Below are 17,916 nucleotides of genomic sequence, written 5' to 3'. Positions count from 1 at the left end.
TGTACCAGGACCCACATCCACAGCCTCCAAACTGCTTTTTCTTCCATGCTGGCAGAAACCAGCTATGTCTAGCTCCCATGGTGACAACAGGAGTCCTGCTCATGAACATCACAAGCTCAGGCAGGCTAGCAGGTAGAGGTGCCCCTCAAGGCAGCAAGCCTACCTTTGCAGACAGTACCATTTCCCACGTAGCCTGGCTGACAGGTACAGCTGTGTCCCTGGACTGTGTTGGTACAGATGGCATTTTTGTCACAGTTGTGTTGTCCGCTGCCACAATCATCATGCTCTGCAGGGTGGGAGAGGAGGAGAAGAGATGCCATTACAAAAGAAGGAACAGCTAGACTGGATGAGTGCTCTGGAACTCACCAAGAATGGTACTGACTAGCCAGGCTTGGTGAATCATGCCTTTGATTCTAGCATTTGGGATGGGTCTGAGGCAAGAGGATATCACGGTTGAGACAAACCTGGAATACAAAAGAACTTCCTGTTTATATCCACTGTATTTGTCGTAAAGAAACCATGGAACCTATACTATGTTAATATTTGAGTCTTAGAGGATGATCCTCAATCACAGTGTTGGTGAATTTCTTTTGTGACCAACTCTCATGATTCTAAACATCCTGGACACATAATAGCAAGCTCCAATGGCACTCCTTGACCCAGATCATGGCAACCAAAGTTCTCTTCAAAGACAAACAAAGACACGGCACAGCCACTCCTGGAAAAACAGTGTGTTAGTGCAGCATGTGGCAACTGTATAACAATATAAACGGATTGAAAACTCTGAGTGTTTTATGCTGATCAGACACCAATATGTAGCTAACAGGAACATAGGAGAGAAGTGAAACTCTTTTAAGTACGTGACTATATTTCATCCATCGGATACATCTAAAGCAAAGGATGCTCTGTTCATAATGGTGTTGTGATAACAGGCATAATTCTGAATGATTTGGACAAACCAGTATGTGTTGTCATGCTAATAGGTACACATACAACAAGAATGAGAATTCATGACAAAGAAGTCATTGCATCTACGGGAGAGAAGATACTTTATACAAGAATATATTCACTTTTCTTTCGAGAGCAAGATGGTTTTCTTAGCCAGAGTTGCCTACAAAGAATACTCAAAACAAAAGAATAGTGTGTGTGTGTGTGTGTGTGTGTGTGTGTGTGTGTGTGTGTGTGTTGGGGGGTGTGGTTATGAAACATTCCCAAGTCAGGTCCACCTTTGACTATCTGCTCAAGTCACTTAGCACCCTAGAGGACAATTCTCTTAGGCAATGACCTGGCGCCATTGCTGTCTTGGCAATACAACTTCATTCTCGTAGTTCAGTATTTATTTAGCATTCTCTTGAATTTTTTCATGTTGTTTTCCTGACTCAAAATACTCCCTACTCCATATGGTTAGAATAAATATAGCCCTGCCTAGCTTTAAATGCCAGTTCCAAAGCCATGCTAAAACAACCTTTCCAAATCCGTTCTCTTAGACCACATGAATTTTACCCATCATAGTGTGTAGTTTATTGCTTTACCCCACTGTGAAAACAACCCTGCAATACTGCATTGTGATATTTTCATCCTTTGTCATCAATGCCAATTAACTTTGAAGAAACTCATATCATATTTGAGGAACACTTTGAAGTCTGCACTTTAGCAACATTTTAGATAATAGTATTGAACCAAGAGAATGCTATACATTGAAATACATTTTATGGTGTTCAACTATTTAACTCACCCAACAACATGAGAAGTTTCTCATTTTATAATGAAGGAAGTAGGAAAAAAGACAATTTAAACAACTTGTCCAGCATCAAAATATGGCTGAGTAGGGGGTCTCAGATTTGAGAACATTCGTACCAGAAGAACCATTGCAGCAATGAACAGGGGTTGGAAGCTACCTGGTTGCATTCAGAGCAAATCCATGACAAATAGAAGTGTCCTCATCATGCCAATGATGAAACAAGTGTCTTCTATATGGCTCCTGGATTCCCACGGATCTCCTCATACTTCCTGAAAGTCTGGTTCTAACCCAGAGGATAAAGCTTATGAAGCTACCATATCTCATTATCGGTAGCCTTGCCAAGTCTACAAAGTAACTGGATCTTTAAAAGTGTACCTGTCAGAGAGGAACAAGCAATACACCATTTCCTTCCAAAACTATCAAATTGTTTTTCCAGATGCTTCAAACAATGCCAAAAGATATGTAAGGACTTAAGAAAGGTAGCAGGATATGCGGGTGAAGAAAACAGAATCCAGAGCCAGACACCCCCAGACTGAAGATTCTGGGTTTGATAGTTTCTAGCTATGTGCACTATCATAAATTGCTCAGTCTCTATGTGTTGAATTTACTAATAGTAAAATGTGAGTCAGCAGGACCTACCTCCTGAGATCATGGTGAAAGTCAGTTAATGAAGGTGGGAGACAGCACACTGCCGCTAGTAAATGCTCCAAGAATAAGTTACTTTACTTCACTGTCACCATATTACCATAACTACTATTTCTACTATCGCTCATAGTACCTCAACTACTTTTGGACTTACATATTAGATGGCAGTCAAAATTAATAAAATGTTTTCTTTTCCTTAGCAGTCATGGGCTGGAAGACTCAAGCAAAGTGCTCACTGTCAAATGTTAGCAGAAGAAATAGGCAGGGAGTCATTATTGGCCTTTTGATAACTTCTTTTATCATAATGCTTTATAATAATTTATCCCTGCATCGTGTGGAATTCTCTTCTGCAGAACCCCCAAGATAACCCCACTGTCCCATTTCTACCTCTGCAGGGCTCCCGTACCACTGACCCTCTCAAGTAAGCCTGAACCACACCTCCCTGATCACTCTGCTCCCTCCCTACCCCTGCCAATTCATTCTTCACGGGACAAGTATGAAAATCTTCTGGGGAATAAAATCCGATTCTCCTGCCATTCCTAGTCAGAGACAAACAAAAGGCGACCACCTCCTCACTGTTACTAAGCAAACGTTTTGTTTTAAACCATCAGACACAGCATGATGTTGTTTCTGTTCCTTTCCAACCCAAACTGCTTTGTCTCCTCTTTCAAGAGGTCCTCATTGCTTCTTCTATAGGCACTTTCCTCTTCTACCTACATCATAGTATTTTCTTGTCCTTGAGATCTCAATTAAACCTTTACCTTATTTCAAGAAGAAAACCAGATTCCCTGATCTGGAGCCATTTTCCCTGGAACATTTGCACATCACTTTTCTAACTTCATGGGTTAATCACACTAATATTTCTACATTCATTAATGTATGATGAATGTCTTCCTTCTCTGCTAGAGCACAAATCTCTTGAGGATAGGAATTATATCTTCCTGTCTTGCATTCTCCCCAGCCTCTGGCAGAACTTCTGAAATTTAAGTGCTAATACATAGATGAGGGTAGGGGCAAGGGAGGGAGGGAAGGAGGATAAAAGGAGGAAAGATAACAGCTGCAGAGGGGTCAAGGAGGATTAAGACAAGAAAGTGTTATTGACCTGGTTGAGGAGATTTGAGAGGAGCAAAGCTAAGCAAAGTGATAGTAGCATGGCCTTGTGTTTGTGCCTCACTGTGACTGTGAGGCAGGCCAAGAAGAAATAGAGTAAAAATGCTGTTGAAGACAGACTCCACAAATTGAAGTATTTTTCAGCCATGTATCTGTGAAAAGGTTTAAATCTAGATTATGTAAATAACTTTTTACAATGCAACACTAAAACATTGATCACGTTATAAAGGGGCACAAAATATTCAGTGGCAATTTCCTTGAAGAAGATAGACAGATAGCAAATAAATACAAGAAGAAATGTGTATATGTTAGGAAATTTTTAAGACAAAACTGGAAAGTTATCTCAAACCCATTAGAATAACCTGGATTGCAAAGACAGAAAATAATAAACTGGCAAACTATGTAAAGAAATTGGATCACTTGTGCATAGCTAGTAGCTGTATAGAATATTTTGGCCACTTTGGAGATTAATTTAGCAATTCATCAAACTATGAAGCAAAAGCTTATCATAATGACCCCAGAAATATATCCAAGAGAAAAGAAAATCTATGTCCACACATAGACTTGTATCCCAATGTTCATAACAGCTGAAAGGAGAAGCGGAGGCCCACTGATGAGTGTACAAAGGAAATGTAAAATTGTGACACAGTGGATTATCACGTGGTGATGATACCCAACACTAATGCCAAAATCCTTTTGTGAAATAAAAGGAGCCAACCATAAAGGAGCACATGTTTAGGGTTTCCGTTTTATATAAATATCCAGATTAGGTCAGTTTATGAAGGTAGAAAGTTGGGTTCATGGTTACCGATGACTAATTTTAGGTAGATGGGGGATGACTATTGATGTGAGCTTTTTCTCTTGCAGGTGATGGACATGGGAAATGATTTCGTGACTCTAGCAGGAGGTATCAGCAGGTCCGAGCGTTTGTCACTATGCCTGATATCTTGATTTTGATCCCTGAGACACACATGGTGAAAGAAGAGAATAGATTCCACTTGTCTGTGATCTGCCCTGCACACATACTGTGGTACACATGCTCCTCCCACACACAAAAGAAATAAAATATGACTATAGTAAGGAATGAATACCATACTCCATAAACCAAACATCATTTAATGCGTTAAAAAGATCACATGAAATGTTTTGTCCATGCATTCACAGGAATATAAAATCTCACTGGGGTGTAGACTTAAATGAAAGGACTTCGGAGGATAGAAATTCTTTATGCTGATTATCTTGCTAATGACCCAGATATATCCTGTTCTTTTCTAGTTGAAAATCTTGTCTATTGCATAGTGGCATACGAAATGAGTTATGCACAAAATAAACACTTCAATTAAAAGACATTCCCTAGTTTCTTAGATACAAATTCTGAAATTCTAAGACCTGGGCTTAAGGATGTAGGTTATTTATAACACAACGCAATTCTCTTTTCTTCAAGTAGCATTTTTCTATGTCAAAATAAAAGCAGCTCTAGGATCACTATGTGGAAGGATGGAAGACTAAATCATGTTCATTACTGTATGCCTTTTATCCATCAGGGTCCCAGCAGAGTTCCAGGAATCATAGACAAAGGCTCTTGGGACAGCTATCCATGCCTCGCAGCAGGTATTGGCCTAGCCAGAAAAAGGTCTTGGGGGCTAAAATCCTACTGACTCCCTGCTGAAGTCAGGTGCTAAAATCTAAGCCAATTCTCCATGGAGTACAGGTCTCCCTGCTTGGGGGCACATACCAGCATAAGAACTATCAGGTCTGTTTTTATTTTTTATTTTCCCTCCCCTGAGACAAACTGCATTAACTTAAACCACTTCCAAAGCTACAAACATCCATCCAGGTTCCCATAGGAGAGGCCGTTCTGTGGCGGTGGTATAACTGCGCACTAGTAGAGCTGGCCTTGCAAACAAAGAAGTAGTCCTTACAGCTCTGAGTAAGGTGACAGCCAGGATGGCCATGGCATTAAGAGGCAATGGGGGAAGTGGGTAAAAAGACTTGCTCTCTTTCTTCCTAATTCCTCGAAAACTGGAAGAAGAAAAATGGAAACTAAAGGTGTTACCTTGTACTTTTGGCTTGGATAGATGGTATTATGTAATAAACATGGCAAATTGTATGCACTATAAAACCATACTTGTGCATGACACTACAGCATATGTACAGAAACCCTATAACACTCTATGTCAAACCATTAACAGTGATTTGTCATTTATCTGGGCAGAGGATAAATGGGAAAAAACTTATACTATTTCTTATTCACTTCAGGTTTTTGAAATTTTACAACTAGCATGTATATTTTATTGCGAAATAAAAGACTGTGGGGGTTTTGAAGCTGGAAGAAGAACCAAAATGAATTTCAGACACATCCAAAGATTCTCTGTGAAGAGGAAATGCTTTGGGGACTGGCAAAGGTGGATGAGAAAGTCCACGTAGTCACCTGCAGAATCTTTAACAAATGGTACTCCCATTTGCATATAAAATGTAGTCAGTACCAAGAGAAAGAATTAGTCTTCATTTCCTCAGATTCAAACATTATTCCACAAGACAGATGTTTGAGAGACATTTATTTAATGACTACTCATAAAGTCTACAACGTATACAGTATTGTTAATGGAACAAAGTAGGCACTTTTTTTTCTTTCTTTTTATTTATTTATTTATTTATTATTTTCTTTATTTACATTTCAAATGCTATCCCGAAAGTTCCCTATACCCCACCCCTGCCCCTGCTCCCCTACCCACCCACTCCCACTACTTGGCAGAAGCCATCAACACTGTCACCATCATTAGTGTCAGCATTGCCATCTTCATGACCACTATCTTGACCACTACCGTCACTCTGTCACCACAAGCATTCTTACTACACCAACACTACTACCATCACACTATCACCATCACCACAATGCACTTCTGACCACCATTACCTTCACCACCACCATCATCACCACTACCACCACAGCCACCTCAATTTTCACCACCATCATCACAACTTCACCACCTCTCATCACCACCACCATCATCATCACCATCATAATTACCAGTACCACCATTAGCAGCACCAGCAACATCAGCATTTAGGTCATTTCCCTACTCCCCAGGAATCCATGCCCAATAATTCCAGGAATGTTTTACTAATTATTTGTGTTTCCTCTATATTCCTGAGTTTCTAGATCTCCTAAAAATCTGGAAAGCCAAAAGGCCTTAATTCCAAATCAAATCTATCTTTCTATAAAATTCACTTGCTTCACGGTATTTCAGTCCCTTTGTTGTTGCCCTGAAATGTGAGCAATAAGATCAGTTCAAAGAGATGTTAGGAGAATTAGCAGAGAAGGTATGCAAAAAGGAAAAACTTTCTAGACACAACAGGGTTGATGCACATAGGAACTCATAAAGATTTTAATAGCGTGCACAAAACCTGCAGAAGCACAAGCGAGACAAACCCCTAGCACAGGGAAGAAAGAGAAAGCAGATGCAAAGACCCCATACCTAGCCAAGAAGATATTTGCAATTCATAGCTTCTGGGAGAGGAGAAATCAGTTTTTCTCTAAAGGACTGTCACTTGGTCTATCCAGGGCAAACATCATGTTCAGGAATATTTTGCCAACACAAAAAAGAATCTGTTTTTTTTTTCTTTTAGGCTTAGATTTTGACTAAGAGAGAGAGAGAAAAAAAAAAACAGAAAACTGGTTGGGTAGGGAGGAGGTAGAGCATCTAGGAAGAACTGGAGAAGGGGAAAGAATATGAACAAAATACATTGTTTTAAAAATTAAATAACTAGATAGATAGATAGATAGATAGATAGATGATAGATAGATAGATAGATAGATAGATAGATAGATAGATAGATAGATAGATAGATAGATAGATAAGAGCATAAGAAGCACTAAGCAGCTAAGCAGCTCCCTAGCCAAGTAATACAGATTCGGGAATCATTAGCCACTGTACCACTGGGATAATTTAGAAATGCACCATTAAACTATGAAATTAATGAATAACTGATATCTGTGCCTGGGCTGTTGGGCTGCACTTAAAACATCCAGTCCAACAGGGATACTCACAACTAACACAAAAGAAAGACACGAAGTGGCTTGTTTGACTTTGGTTTCTTTTAATGGTCACATGTCATGCGATCCCCAAAGTGACCCTTTCCCTGAGCACTTTTATCTGTCTGCTGTGAAGAAAGAGGCTTCTGATGTCTCCCTTTGGTTCCACAGCTACCTAGAGAAACTGGAAAGAAACTCTGAAAATAAAACATGGCAAGAAAAATAATGCGGGGTTAATGGCTTTTGCTTTTCTTTTTCTTTATCACAAACGTTTGCTTCCAGTTCAGGAAGTGTGCCTGAGTGGATTGTTCTTTCTCTTTCGGCAAAATAAAAGTGATGGAGCAGAAACTACTTTCTTCCTCCATTGTGGGTGACCACGAAGCTACCCAGAAGCTCTGGAACACCAGACCTGTGAAATTCCTATGGAAAATGAAATAAAATTGAAGGCTTGCAAGAGCTCAAGAACATGCCATCGGCATGACCACAGTTCTCAGCGCATCCTTTTTTCCAGATGAATCCTTCAACCATATCTAAGCTTAACAGACTGAATGTTCTCTAACATTTTCTGTAGCCAGGAACCTCAGAAGGTGCTCCTATTGGGGAAATGGATATCTAAAGGCAATTTGCAAAGAGTTCTTCAGGATTAGAGTAGACCACAAACAAAATACAAATATCCTTATCAGAAGAAATGACATGCACATACATAGAATAAAAAAGATCAACCAAAGACATGGGCAAATACTAGACACTTGACTTCTAAGTCAAGGAACTCCAGGAGCCTTGGAAGCCAAGAGCCCTGGACACTGGGAAACTAGACAACTAGAAAAGGCAAAAATGATTCTTCAATGGAGTCTTGGGAAATTTTGTTTATTCCTTTAGCTCCAAAATCTATGAGAGATAGGGAGAAAAAAATATATTGGAAAGCTGTTAGAAGCCATCTAGTGTGTGCAGTGTGTTTAGCAGGATCAGGAAGCCAGTGAAGTCATTGTAATTGAAAAATCTCTGTGTAATTCCTACAACAAAATGTCCTGAGAGACCAGTGAAGAGTGAAGCTCAGTGGGCTTCAGTGCTTGCTGGAGAGACCACAAAACAGTGGGGAATACTTGTGGGTATACATGTCCACAGTGTTTGAAGAAGAGAAAGAAAATGGTGTTACCTATGTTCATAGCAGCCTTATTTATAATAGCCAGAAGCTAGAAAGAACCCAGATGTCCCTCAATAGAGGAATGGATACAGAAAACTGCTTGTGGACGTTGTACATCGTGGTGCGGAGCCTAGTGCGCACCACGATGTACAACGTCCACAAGGCTGCAACCCTGTAGGTGCAACAACAATATGAGCTAACCAGTACCCCCTGAGCTCGAGTCTCTAGCTGCATATGTAGCAGAAGATGGCCTAATCAGCCATCATTGGGAAGAGAGGCCCCTTGGTCTTGNAAACTTTATATGACCCAGCACAGGGGAAGGCCAGGGCCAAGTAGTGGGAGTGGGTGGGTAGGGGAGCAGGGGTGGGGGTGGGGTATAGGGAACTTTTGGGATAGCCTTTGAAATGTAAATAAAGAAAAAATAATAAATTTAAAAAAAAAAAAAAAGAAAATGGTGTTACAGGCAGACACACTGAGCCTCACCCACAGCCCCATGTGAAGCAGCTCTGGGCTATGGGGAAATCTCTTGCTCCCCAAGTCTATTTCCTTCTATGTAAACTAAATAAATTGAAAATAGAATTACAGAAAAAAAAAAAACACACTTAGAGTCATTCCTTCTGTGTTTAACATATCTCTTCACGTCTGCTTACTTCATCCTCCAACTCCACTGTACTTACTTGAATAGTGTCCTCCCAGATTGCTGTCATTTTCCTTACTGAGTATCATGAGAATTAAGAAAAGAATACCTAGGGAGCATTGGTCAGAGTTTAACACCCAGGACATTCCTGATTCTTGTCATGTTAGGTACCCTTTATCTAACATTTAGACTCAAACTACAAAACCCAGAAAAAGAGAAAACATCAGGCTAACCAAACACCAAAGGATATATGTCACCTTAGAAATGAAATTGATGGAAAGCTTAAAGGAATCCATCTTTGGTACCCACATCTCAACAGTTTTTATCATGATAGTGAAAAGAAAGTCCCATGGGAGCTGAAGTCTAGTTCAATGGAAGAATATTTCTCTTCCTTGGATACTCAAGTTCTGAGTTCATCACCCAGTACTCTAAATAAGTACAGTTTCTGCAGCATGCTAAAGCACTGGTTTCTCTTAATCAGATAGGCTAGGGTAATCTTCTTAATTCATTACACCTAAACTATAATCCTTTTCCATATTTTTGACCAGCAGAGTCTACCAGAGGCCCAGAGGTCTATAAGTATACTAAAATGATTACCTCCATTGAAGAATGAGGACGAGGAGAAGAAGGACGGGGAAGAATATGGAAAGGGAGGAAGGGGAGACTGGGGAGTTGGGAGAGAGTGGTAGTGAGAAAAAAGAACAAGGAGGAAGAGGTGGGGTTGCGTGGGAAATGAGAAGGGAGTAAGCCATTATGCTATATTTTTGGTCTTTTTCTTTTGTGGGTTGCCAAGTTTGACTTCAAAAAACACAAGGGAAAAGAACAGACAAAAAATAAACAAATTTCAACACTGTATCAAGCACAGGGAATATGGTAAGTATGGATAGACACAGAGCCTGACTTCATGGATTCTACAATCCAAAGACACAAAGACCATTTTTATCACAAGTGATAGAGGCTAAGCAAAGAGTCAAGCAGGATGCCACAGGAACACACAGAAGGGGACCAGAATCCAGGGCTCTGAGAAGTTTACTAAGACAAGTGACATTTAATTAAAAAACTTGCAATGAAAGTAGAAATGTGAAAGTAAGTTAGTCACCGCCTGGATGTACACACAACGTGACCACATGGTGCATCTGGCTCCCCTCAGTGATTCAGCTCTTGTTGCTCACTGGCATTTTCCTGTGTTAGGGGAAGGATAGGTTTTCCAAATTTGACTTCATTTTGCTTCCCACATGCTGATCCTCAATGTAATTTCATCCACCTCTCTCCAAAGGTCTAATCTAATCATAATCCCTTTGATTCAAGGCAAGTTTTAGATATCTATAACTAATAAAACATAGCATCAACCGTGCTACTTCTAAGGCTTCTGAGAAACTGATTAGCTTCTGGAATAACCCATGTGTGTAGATTTCACATCCTGGTATGATGTCTCAAAACCCAACTACCATGATGTCAGAAACTAAGAACACAGAGATGTGATCAATGGAACATGTCAGTCAATGTGCCCATATGAACCCAGCCTTCAAGGCATAAAAAAAAAAAATCTTGACAGCTGAAGGAAGAAGCCTTCAGTGGACTCTGCCTCCAAGTTTTGCTAGCCCTTGCTGCTCTCTTGAAGCCTTCTTGATTGAGGACCAAATATTAAGGAGAAACAAGGAGAGAAAGAAGATATGTGAAGAAAAATGGATAGAGGGGGAGAAAAATAAGAGAGATAGAGAGGGAGGGAGGGAAGGAGGGACAGAGGGACAGAGGGACAGAGGGACAGAGGGACAGAGGGACAGAGGGAGAGGGAGGGAGAGAGAAAGTAGGGAATGGGAGGAAGAGAATGAAGGGAGGCAAGAAGGATGGAAAACTAGATCCTGAACACAAAACCTGTGGTCAAGTTCATAGCTCAACTGTATGATGTCTGAACAGCCACGTTAGTTCTTACCTTTCACAGCAACTGTCACAGGACTGAATGGGATTTTATGAAGTGTCAGGATGGACACTATACTCTTCAACATTTGCTTCTAATGCACTTGCATGGGGTACTAATGAGTTAAACATCTTGCTGTTGTAAAAAGAGTTCTTATTTTAACAGAAAAAGCAAATGCTAGGTCAGTAGGCACCATGTCTGATTTAAAAGTAATATTTAATCTCAAGAGAAATGAGACAGAGCTAGGAAATGAAGGTATGAGATGATCATAAAGGAATGGCAGGCATCCTATTCTCGGCATCCCTATGACTGTTCTTCTTTGTAAAAACCCTAGCACGAAGACAAAAATCCATGTGCAGAAAAACATTTGACTGGAACAAAGTCCCTGAAAAGTGAGCCCACTGAGGCTTGGATCAGGCTATACTTTTGTCCCCAATCCAAGTTTTATACGTACTCTATCCAACAGGGCAATGACTAACCACAAGTGGCTATTAAGCCTTCAAGTATGATAAGCATGGGCTGTAATGTGCTGCCATTAGAATATATTCCCTGGATTTCAAAGGCACTCCAAGAAAGAAGAATAAGATACTTCATTAATGATTGTATAGTAGTTATATATTGAAATATTTTGAACATTCTATATTCAATAAAAAATATTTTAAATTTTATTTCACCTGTCTCATTTTACTTCCTCAACAAGGATACTTAAAAATTTTTAAGTATATATTTGATGATACACACACACACACACACACTACTCACACAAAGGCAGTATTTAGTAAGCATGAAGAAAAGGGAACATTTTGAGATTTTGAATATTTAATCTTAAATGGGATTTATTTCGAAAGTCAGGTATTCACTGTGTGATACTGGTTGCCTAGAGTATTGTTTTAAAAGATTGAACACCAAACACCAGCTGAGGAAAAAAGCTGCTTTCCTCAGTTAATTTTAAATATTTGGCATGGATACCAGAGGAGAGTACACCATGTGTTGATTATCCTCCGGCCACCTGCAGTGAACAGGCATTCCTGCTGGAGACCTGAGCTGGGAACAGGAACTCCTGCTGGAAGGTGGTCTTCCAAGGGATGCTAGCTGCCAGCATGGACCTTAACAATAATCCTAGACTTGGGGCTATGTCATCCACCTTCTAGATGTGGAATGCGCCCTCAGCCTCCTTTCTCACCTTTAGGAGCTAATCTAGATGGTATTTCTCAAGTGTTGACATGTATCTGAATTGTTTGGAGGGCTTAAGGAAAGGCAGATTATTAGGTGCTGCCTGTGTAAAGTTTCTGTGTATAGGTAAACTGGTTTGGGGCCGGAGGATCCAGATGCCAACAAGTTACCAGGTGGTGCTGTTAAATTTGGTTTATGAATTTATAAAATTTACCTTGAGCCAGCTCCCTGATCTTGCCCATGCATTTAATAATCTAGGCAGTTTAAAAAGAAGCCAGTGTATATAGCTGAGCACAAAACCAAACCACCCAACTAGTAATTTCAATGTGTGGGTCCAGACACAAGCAGCTAGTAAGTACCAGTTTATTTGGACTTCCTGTTAACCCTTCTTTCTAGATGGTGCAAAGGACAAGGTGGAGGTGGAATGAGAACAACCAAACCTACACCCATCAAGAATCCTCATCTGGATCCACAGTGTACCAGAACCAGGCCTCGGCTGAAGTCTAGCCCATCAATTGATGGGTAGGAATTAGAATGGGGCACTATGTGTGAGGCCACAAGCTGGTAGCACAGCAGAAGCCTGAGTTCCCAGAAATGCAATCCAGCCAAAGGCAAGACAGAAATTTACAGGGCAATTCTTTAAACAATATTTTAATGGTAACTAAAGGTCATTACTATACTTATTCCCTGTCACTGGCCTCATAACCACTATTGCAATGTGGAGGACACTGTCATTATTACCATCAACTGGCTCCATACAGATTAAATTTGATAGAATAGAGTAATCAGTATTCCCAAGGGTCCCCACACAGAAAGCCCATGCAACTAGCATCTAATCATAGAATATTTACAAAACTCAGAATTTCTGGTATAAATATCATGAGGTGGTTTTTCCCTCCATGAAAGTGGGACAAATCTTCAGACTCTGAAATCTGATATCGACTTCTTCCGCAGCACCTGAAGTGAAGCCTGCAGACAGTCTTTAAAACATGTCCTTTATCTCCATCACTCAGAAGAGAGAGAAAGCTCTGAAACATCAAATGAAATGACTTATCCATGCAATTTTCTGGTGCTTGGTAACTTTGCAGAAACACAACTCAAAATTTCCCAGCATCTACCTGTCAGAAAGTTCTCAAGTCTCTACATTTACTTTAGATTTACTTACAGAATTATTTTTGCTTCTAAGAAACAGTATCCCTCTTTTTAAATGATTTTTTTTATTGTTTGTGGGCTACGGGAATGATGCTGACTGCCTCTGAAATACAAATTAATTTTCAAATATTTATAAATTTTATTCCACAAGATGTCTGCAACAAGATGCCTCCTGTTACCCCATTTCCTCTGCAGGATATATGCAGACAGTCCTTGCAAAAGCATCCTCCTTCCACCCATTTTCTGTGGGTTGTCAGACAATACTCTCATTCTCTGCTTCTGACTGATCTGTACTGATTTGATCAAAGCTGCCAACCTTTCAAATGCAGCTTCCGAGTTCCATTCCAATACTTGACATGAACCCTATTCTTGAATATGTAAATCGACTCTTTACAGCATTGCAAACTCTTCCATTTAGTGACCTGATCGAAATGTTGGATTTTGACATATTAGCCATATGACAGCCTTCCCTGATCTTTATGCTTATAAGAGAAGGCTCACCAAGAAATGAATAGCCAGCATTTGTGTTACAAACATATCACTGTTAACCATGTACATGGTATAAGTGGTTTTCATTCATCAGGAACCAATAATGTATAAGCAATGAGTAAATCTTACTAAAATCTGATTATTAAAACTTTCAGATACCACCCATGACAAAGTATTATTTATATATATATATATATATATATATATATATATATATATATAGTATTATATATATAAAGTATTTCATATATATGTATATATATATATATACATATAAAGTTCACTCCAATATAAAATCAAACCATCTCGAATGTTTGACTTGATGTGACTTCTACTGACAAGATTACATATTTATGCATAAAAGTGTGGCCACACATCCCTGGGCATTTTGTTGAGTTTAACTTTCTCTTATGCTTCAGGATGGAATACAAATAAAAGTCTTCATAAAATCTCCACAGGAAACACTGATTAGAAAATAATAGCACTACAGCATGTGCTCCTTAACTGTGCCCAGGAGTCAACTGGAAAATAGGAACATGAAATAAGCTGTCTGTAACAGTGTTTATTGCTGGTTTTGAAAAGAGGAGTAAGCAATTATATTGAAGCCTAATGTTTAGTTCTCAGTATGCACACACACACACACACACACACACACACACAGAGAGAGAGAGAGAGAGAGAGAGAGAGAGAGAGAGAGCATGAGAGCATGCTATTGACCCAAAATAGAATCTTTTTAAAAAGCAAACTAGGCATTAAATCATAATTTTGTTTGCTTAAACTTACTGACTTAAATGTGTATCTAATCAAAATTCAAGATAAATATTTGTGATTTGCTTAATTATTGGCACACACTCCAATGAGAACTTTGCCATCCCAACTACAAATGAACAATATACCTTCGAAAGGTACCAAAACACACTATGAAGTGAGATAATTATCCTGACCACACATGTAATCTCAGCTGAATTGAGTAAATATCATGTTTGCATTCAAATGTTTTACACAAAGGTTGTCATTAAATAATGATAACTCATATCTCTGAGGTTTTGGATAAGAATATTAATTATCATTCTATAAATGGAATATGTAAATTCTATAAAAACAAGGTCTCTTAAAAGAGAAAAAAAACATGTCACTTGGGACCAATACTATTGATTATCTTAGTGCTGGTTTCTATAATGGAATGATGATGTGCTATAGTTTCTCCTTTTTGTGTGCTTCATATAGGTATTGTAATAAGTTCATTTGGTATATAGACTAATTCATAATGAGACATTACATCTGACAATATTTTAGTTAATGTCACACCAATATCAGCCCTTCCAAAGATGAAGGAATACTGCAGAAAAGAGACCCTAAGCATGTAAGAGCTAGATGGAGTGAAGAGGCCACAACATGCTGCCTTTAGTGCATGGCAAAGCCATGATCCTCACCTACTCACAGGAGCTGTCATTCCCCACATGGGGCCCGAACAAGACTGAGCCTGGCATCAGGTAGAAGGGGGAGAGGCCATGAGACCCTGCTTCACAGGGAAAGCCAATGGCAGTGAAGAGTCCCTGAGTGAGTAGCAGTCACTGCTGTTGATGATGTAGCCACTGCTGAGTTCCTCATGCCCCAGGACATAGCTCCCCACTCAGGACCACATGGGAGGCCCCAATGCAACCCAGTGCAAACTAAGGACAAGGAAGTATGGGGAGTAATGTGACAAATTTGACCAGAATGAACTGGTAATGTGCACTAAATATCAAACAGTAAATGGCTTTTTTTTAAAAAAGCTAAGCTGATTTCATTTGTTTCTTAAGTTGAGTTTATAAGAAAGCCAGGAAGTTGACTTTAATAGTTGTAATACACACATGAAGAGTTTGGCCCATGGTGTGACAATGTTAAGGAGTGGACTGGAAATCTTTGAGCTCAAAGTGAAGTTCCTCAGACAGTGCTGATGAAGTAGTTGGAGTGTCATGATCTGCATCCTGGAACAAAATCAAGTCTCAAACTATCTATGGCCACCAGGGCTCTGTCTTGGTATCTGAAATATCTACCATACTCTTGAAGGTATACATGACAATATTCCTTATTCTACACCCCCTCTAAACACTAAATAAACCTGTGATTGCATGAAAGTATTTATGCCCTGTGAGTTTTGATTGATGATATAATTGCCGATTAAGGCAGACTATTCATTTCAATCCATGAGCTGCTTTCCATTGTCCACACAGAGTCATAATCCCTTCGGTGTCAATACTGCCAAGCAGAACAAATAAGTACCCAAACTCAACTCAACAAAGAAAGTCTTTTCTCTGGTTACTACATCTCTGGGCAGTTCATGAAATGCCAGTTGCCTCTACCTACAACAAAGCCACCAAATCCTAAATAGACAGAGCACGTGGCTGTTTAGGTCTGATCAGGAGAGATGCACTCCAAGGCTCAGAGCAAAGAGATTAAAAAAGATCAAGACATGTCAAGGAATTTGCACTCAGCAGGCTTAAAGATGATTCAAGTGAATCACCTCCTCCAGCTACCGGAGTCAACATTCGCACGATCACACACAACAGTAGCTAACTGCGCAAGCTGGTTGACCACATATAATGGGGAGTTTGTTTATGGCAGACTGGCCATCTTTCTGCTACAACTGAGCGTGTGATGTATGCCGCACGAGCGAAAATAGAGAACAGTAAATTTGAGATGCTTCATCATTGCTCGACTTAACAGGTCGTGATAAAATAAATAAGCCTAAGAACAAGCCATCAGAACGGTGTTTTTTTGTTTTTTGTTTTTGTTCTTTTTTTTCCAACTTTTAGCAGCAATTTGGCAACTTTAAGGGAAGTTAAAGATGTACAGGCAGGAGAGATTTTACCAGGACATTAATTCCAGTATTATTTTTCCATTGTAAAAGCTAGTCAGCAAGAAAAGGGCTAAGTGAGATGTGGAGAGTTCACACAATTGATTAACATATAGTGATTAAGATGAATGAGGTAGGACATATGTACACCTGGATAAACACCAAAACTCCATTGGGAAGGGCTGGCAAGTGGGCTCAGTCTCTAAAGACCTTGACATACAAGCACAGTTACTTCAGTTTGAATCCTAGCTCTCCCCCCTGTGCCGTCGCCCCCCCCCCCAATAAAAACCTGGCATGGCAGTGTGTGCCTGTAATCCTAGCAGTAGTGGGGCAGAGAAAGGAGAGTCCCTGATGATCCTTCGTGAGAAATCCTGTCTCAAAAAGAAAGGTTGGTAGTGACTGAGGCTCAAAACCTGAGGTTGACCTGTGACCAGAGCATGTATGTCTGCATAAACACAAACTAGAACACATGAATACGCATGTACAATTAACTCTGTGTGTATACACAACCATAAAACCACACAGACACACACACACACAAACTTACACATGCTCAGTAATAAAGGCAAGCATCGGTTTAATGTATACAATATGGTGTTATTACATTTAGGAAAATAAAACATTTTAAGCACAATATATCATCTGCAGGCATGTAAACATGTAATAACACTATGCCGACATACACGGAAGTGATAAGCTACAGGTACAAGTAAAAGATTAATTATGAGAGGAAAGAATGAAATCCAAGAGTGACAACCTGATGGTTGGTTGACCTTGACTGTCAGTCTGACTGGATTGCAAAGATCAGAGATAATAAAAGTCCATGACCAGTGCTCAGTCAGTGAGGTACTTCCAGAGAGAATTAGCTAAGATAGGAGAGACCTAGACTGAAAGTGGGCTACCCCATCCGATCAGCTGGAGACCAGGATGGCATAAAAGGAATAATGGATGAAGGCAGCTACTGTGGCCATTTCCTCTCTGCCTTCTTCCCCTGATGGTGTGGAAACTCTGAACCTGAGTCAATATGAATCC

The 17,916-nt window shown here is 39.8% G+C and overlaps 1 protein-coding gene across 1 annotated transcript in view; it reads right to left on the bottom strand.

Annotated features, from left to right (window-relative positions):
* The window catches only part of Nell1 (neural EGFL like 1), an 827,697-nt gene that overhangs the window by 300,362 nt on the left and 509,419 nt on the right, over window positions 1–17,916 (bottom strand). Inside the window, exon 14 of the mRNA XM_021189273.2 lies at window positions 164–286. Within this exon, the coding sequence (XP_021044932.1) occupies window positions 164–286 (123 nt within the window). The remainder of the gene's footprint in view (window positions 1–163; window positions 287–17,916) is intronic.

Source organism: Mus pahari, chromosome 1, assembly GCF_900095145.1.
Source record: "Mus pahari chromosome 1, PAHARI_EIJ_v1.1, whole genome shotgun sequence".
In the NCBI taxonomy this organism is placed as follows: Eukaryota; Metazoa; Chordata; class Mammalia; order Rodentia; family Muridae; genus Mus; species Mus pahari.
This window is presented reverse-complemented; position numbering and strand designations above follow the sequence as displayed.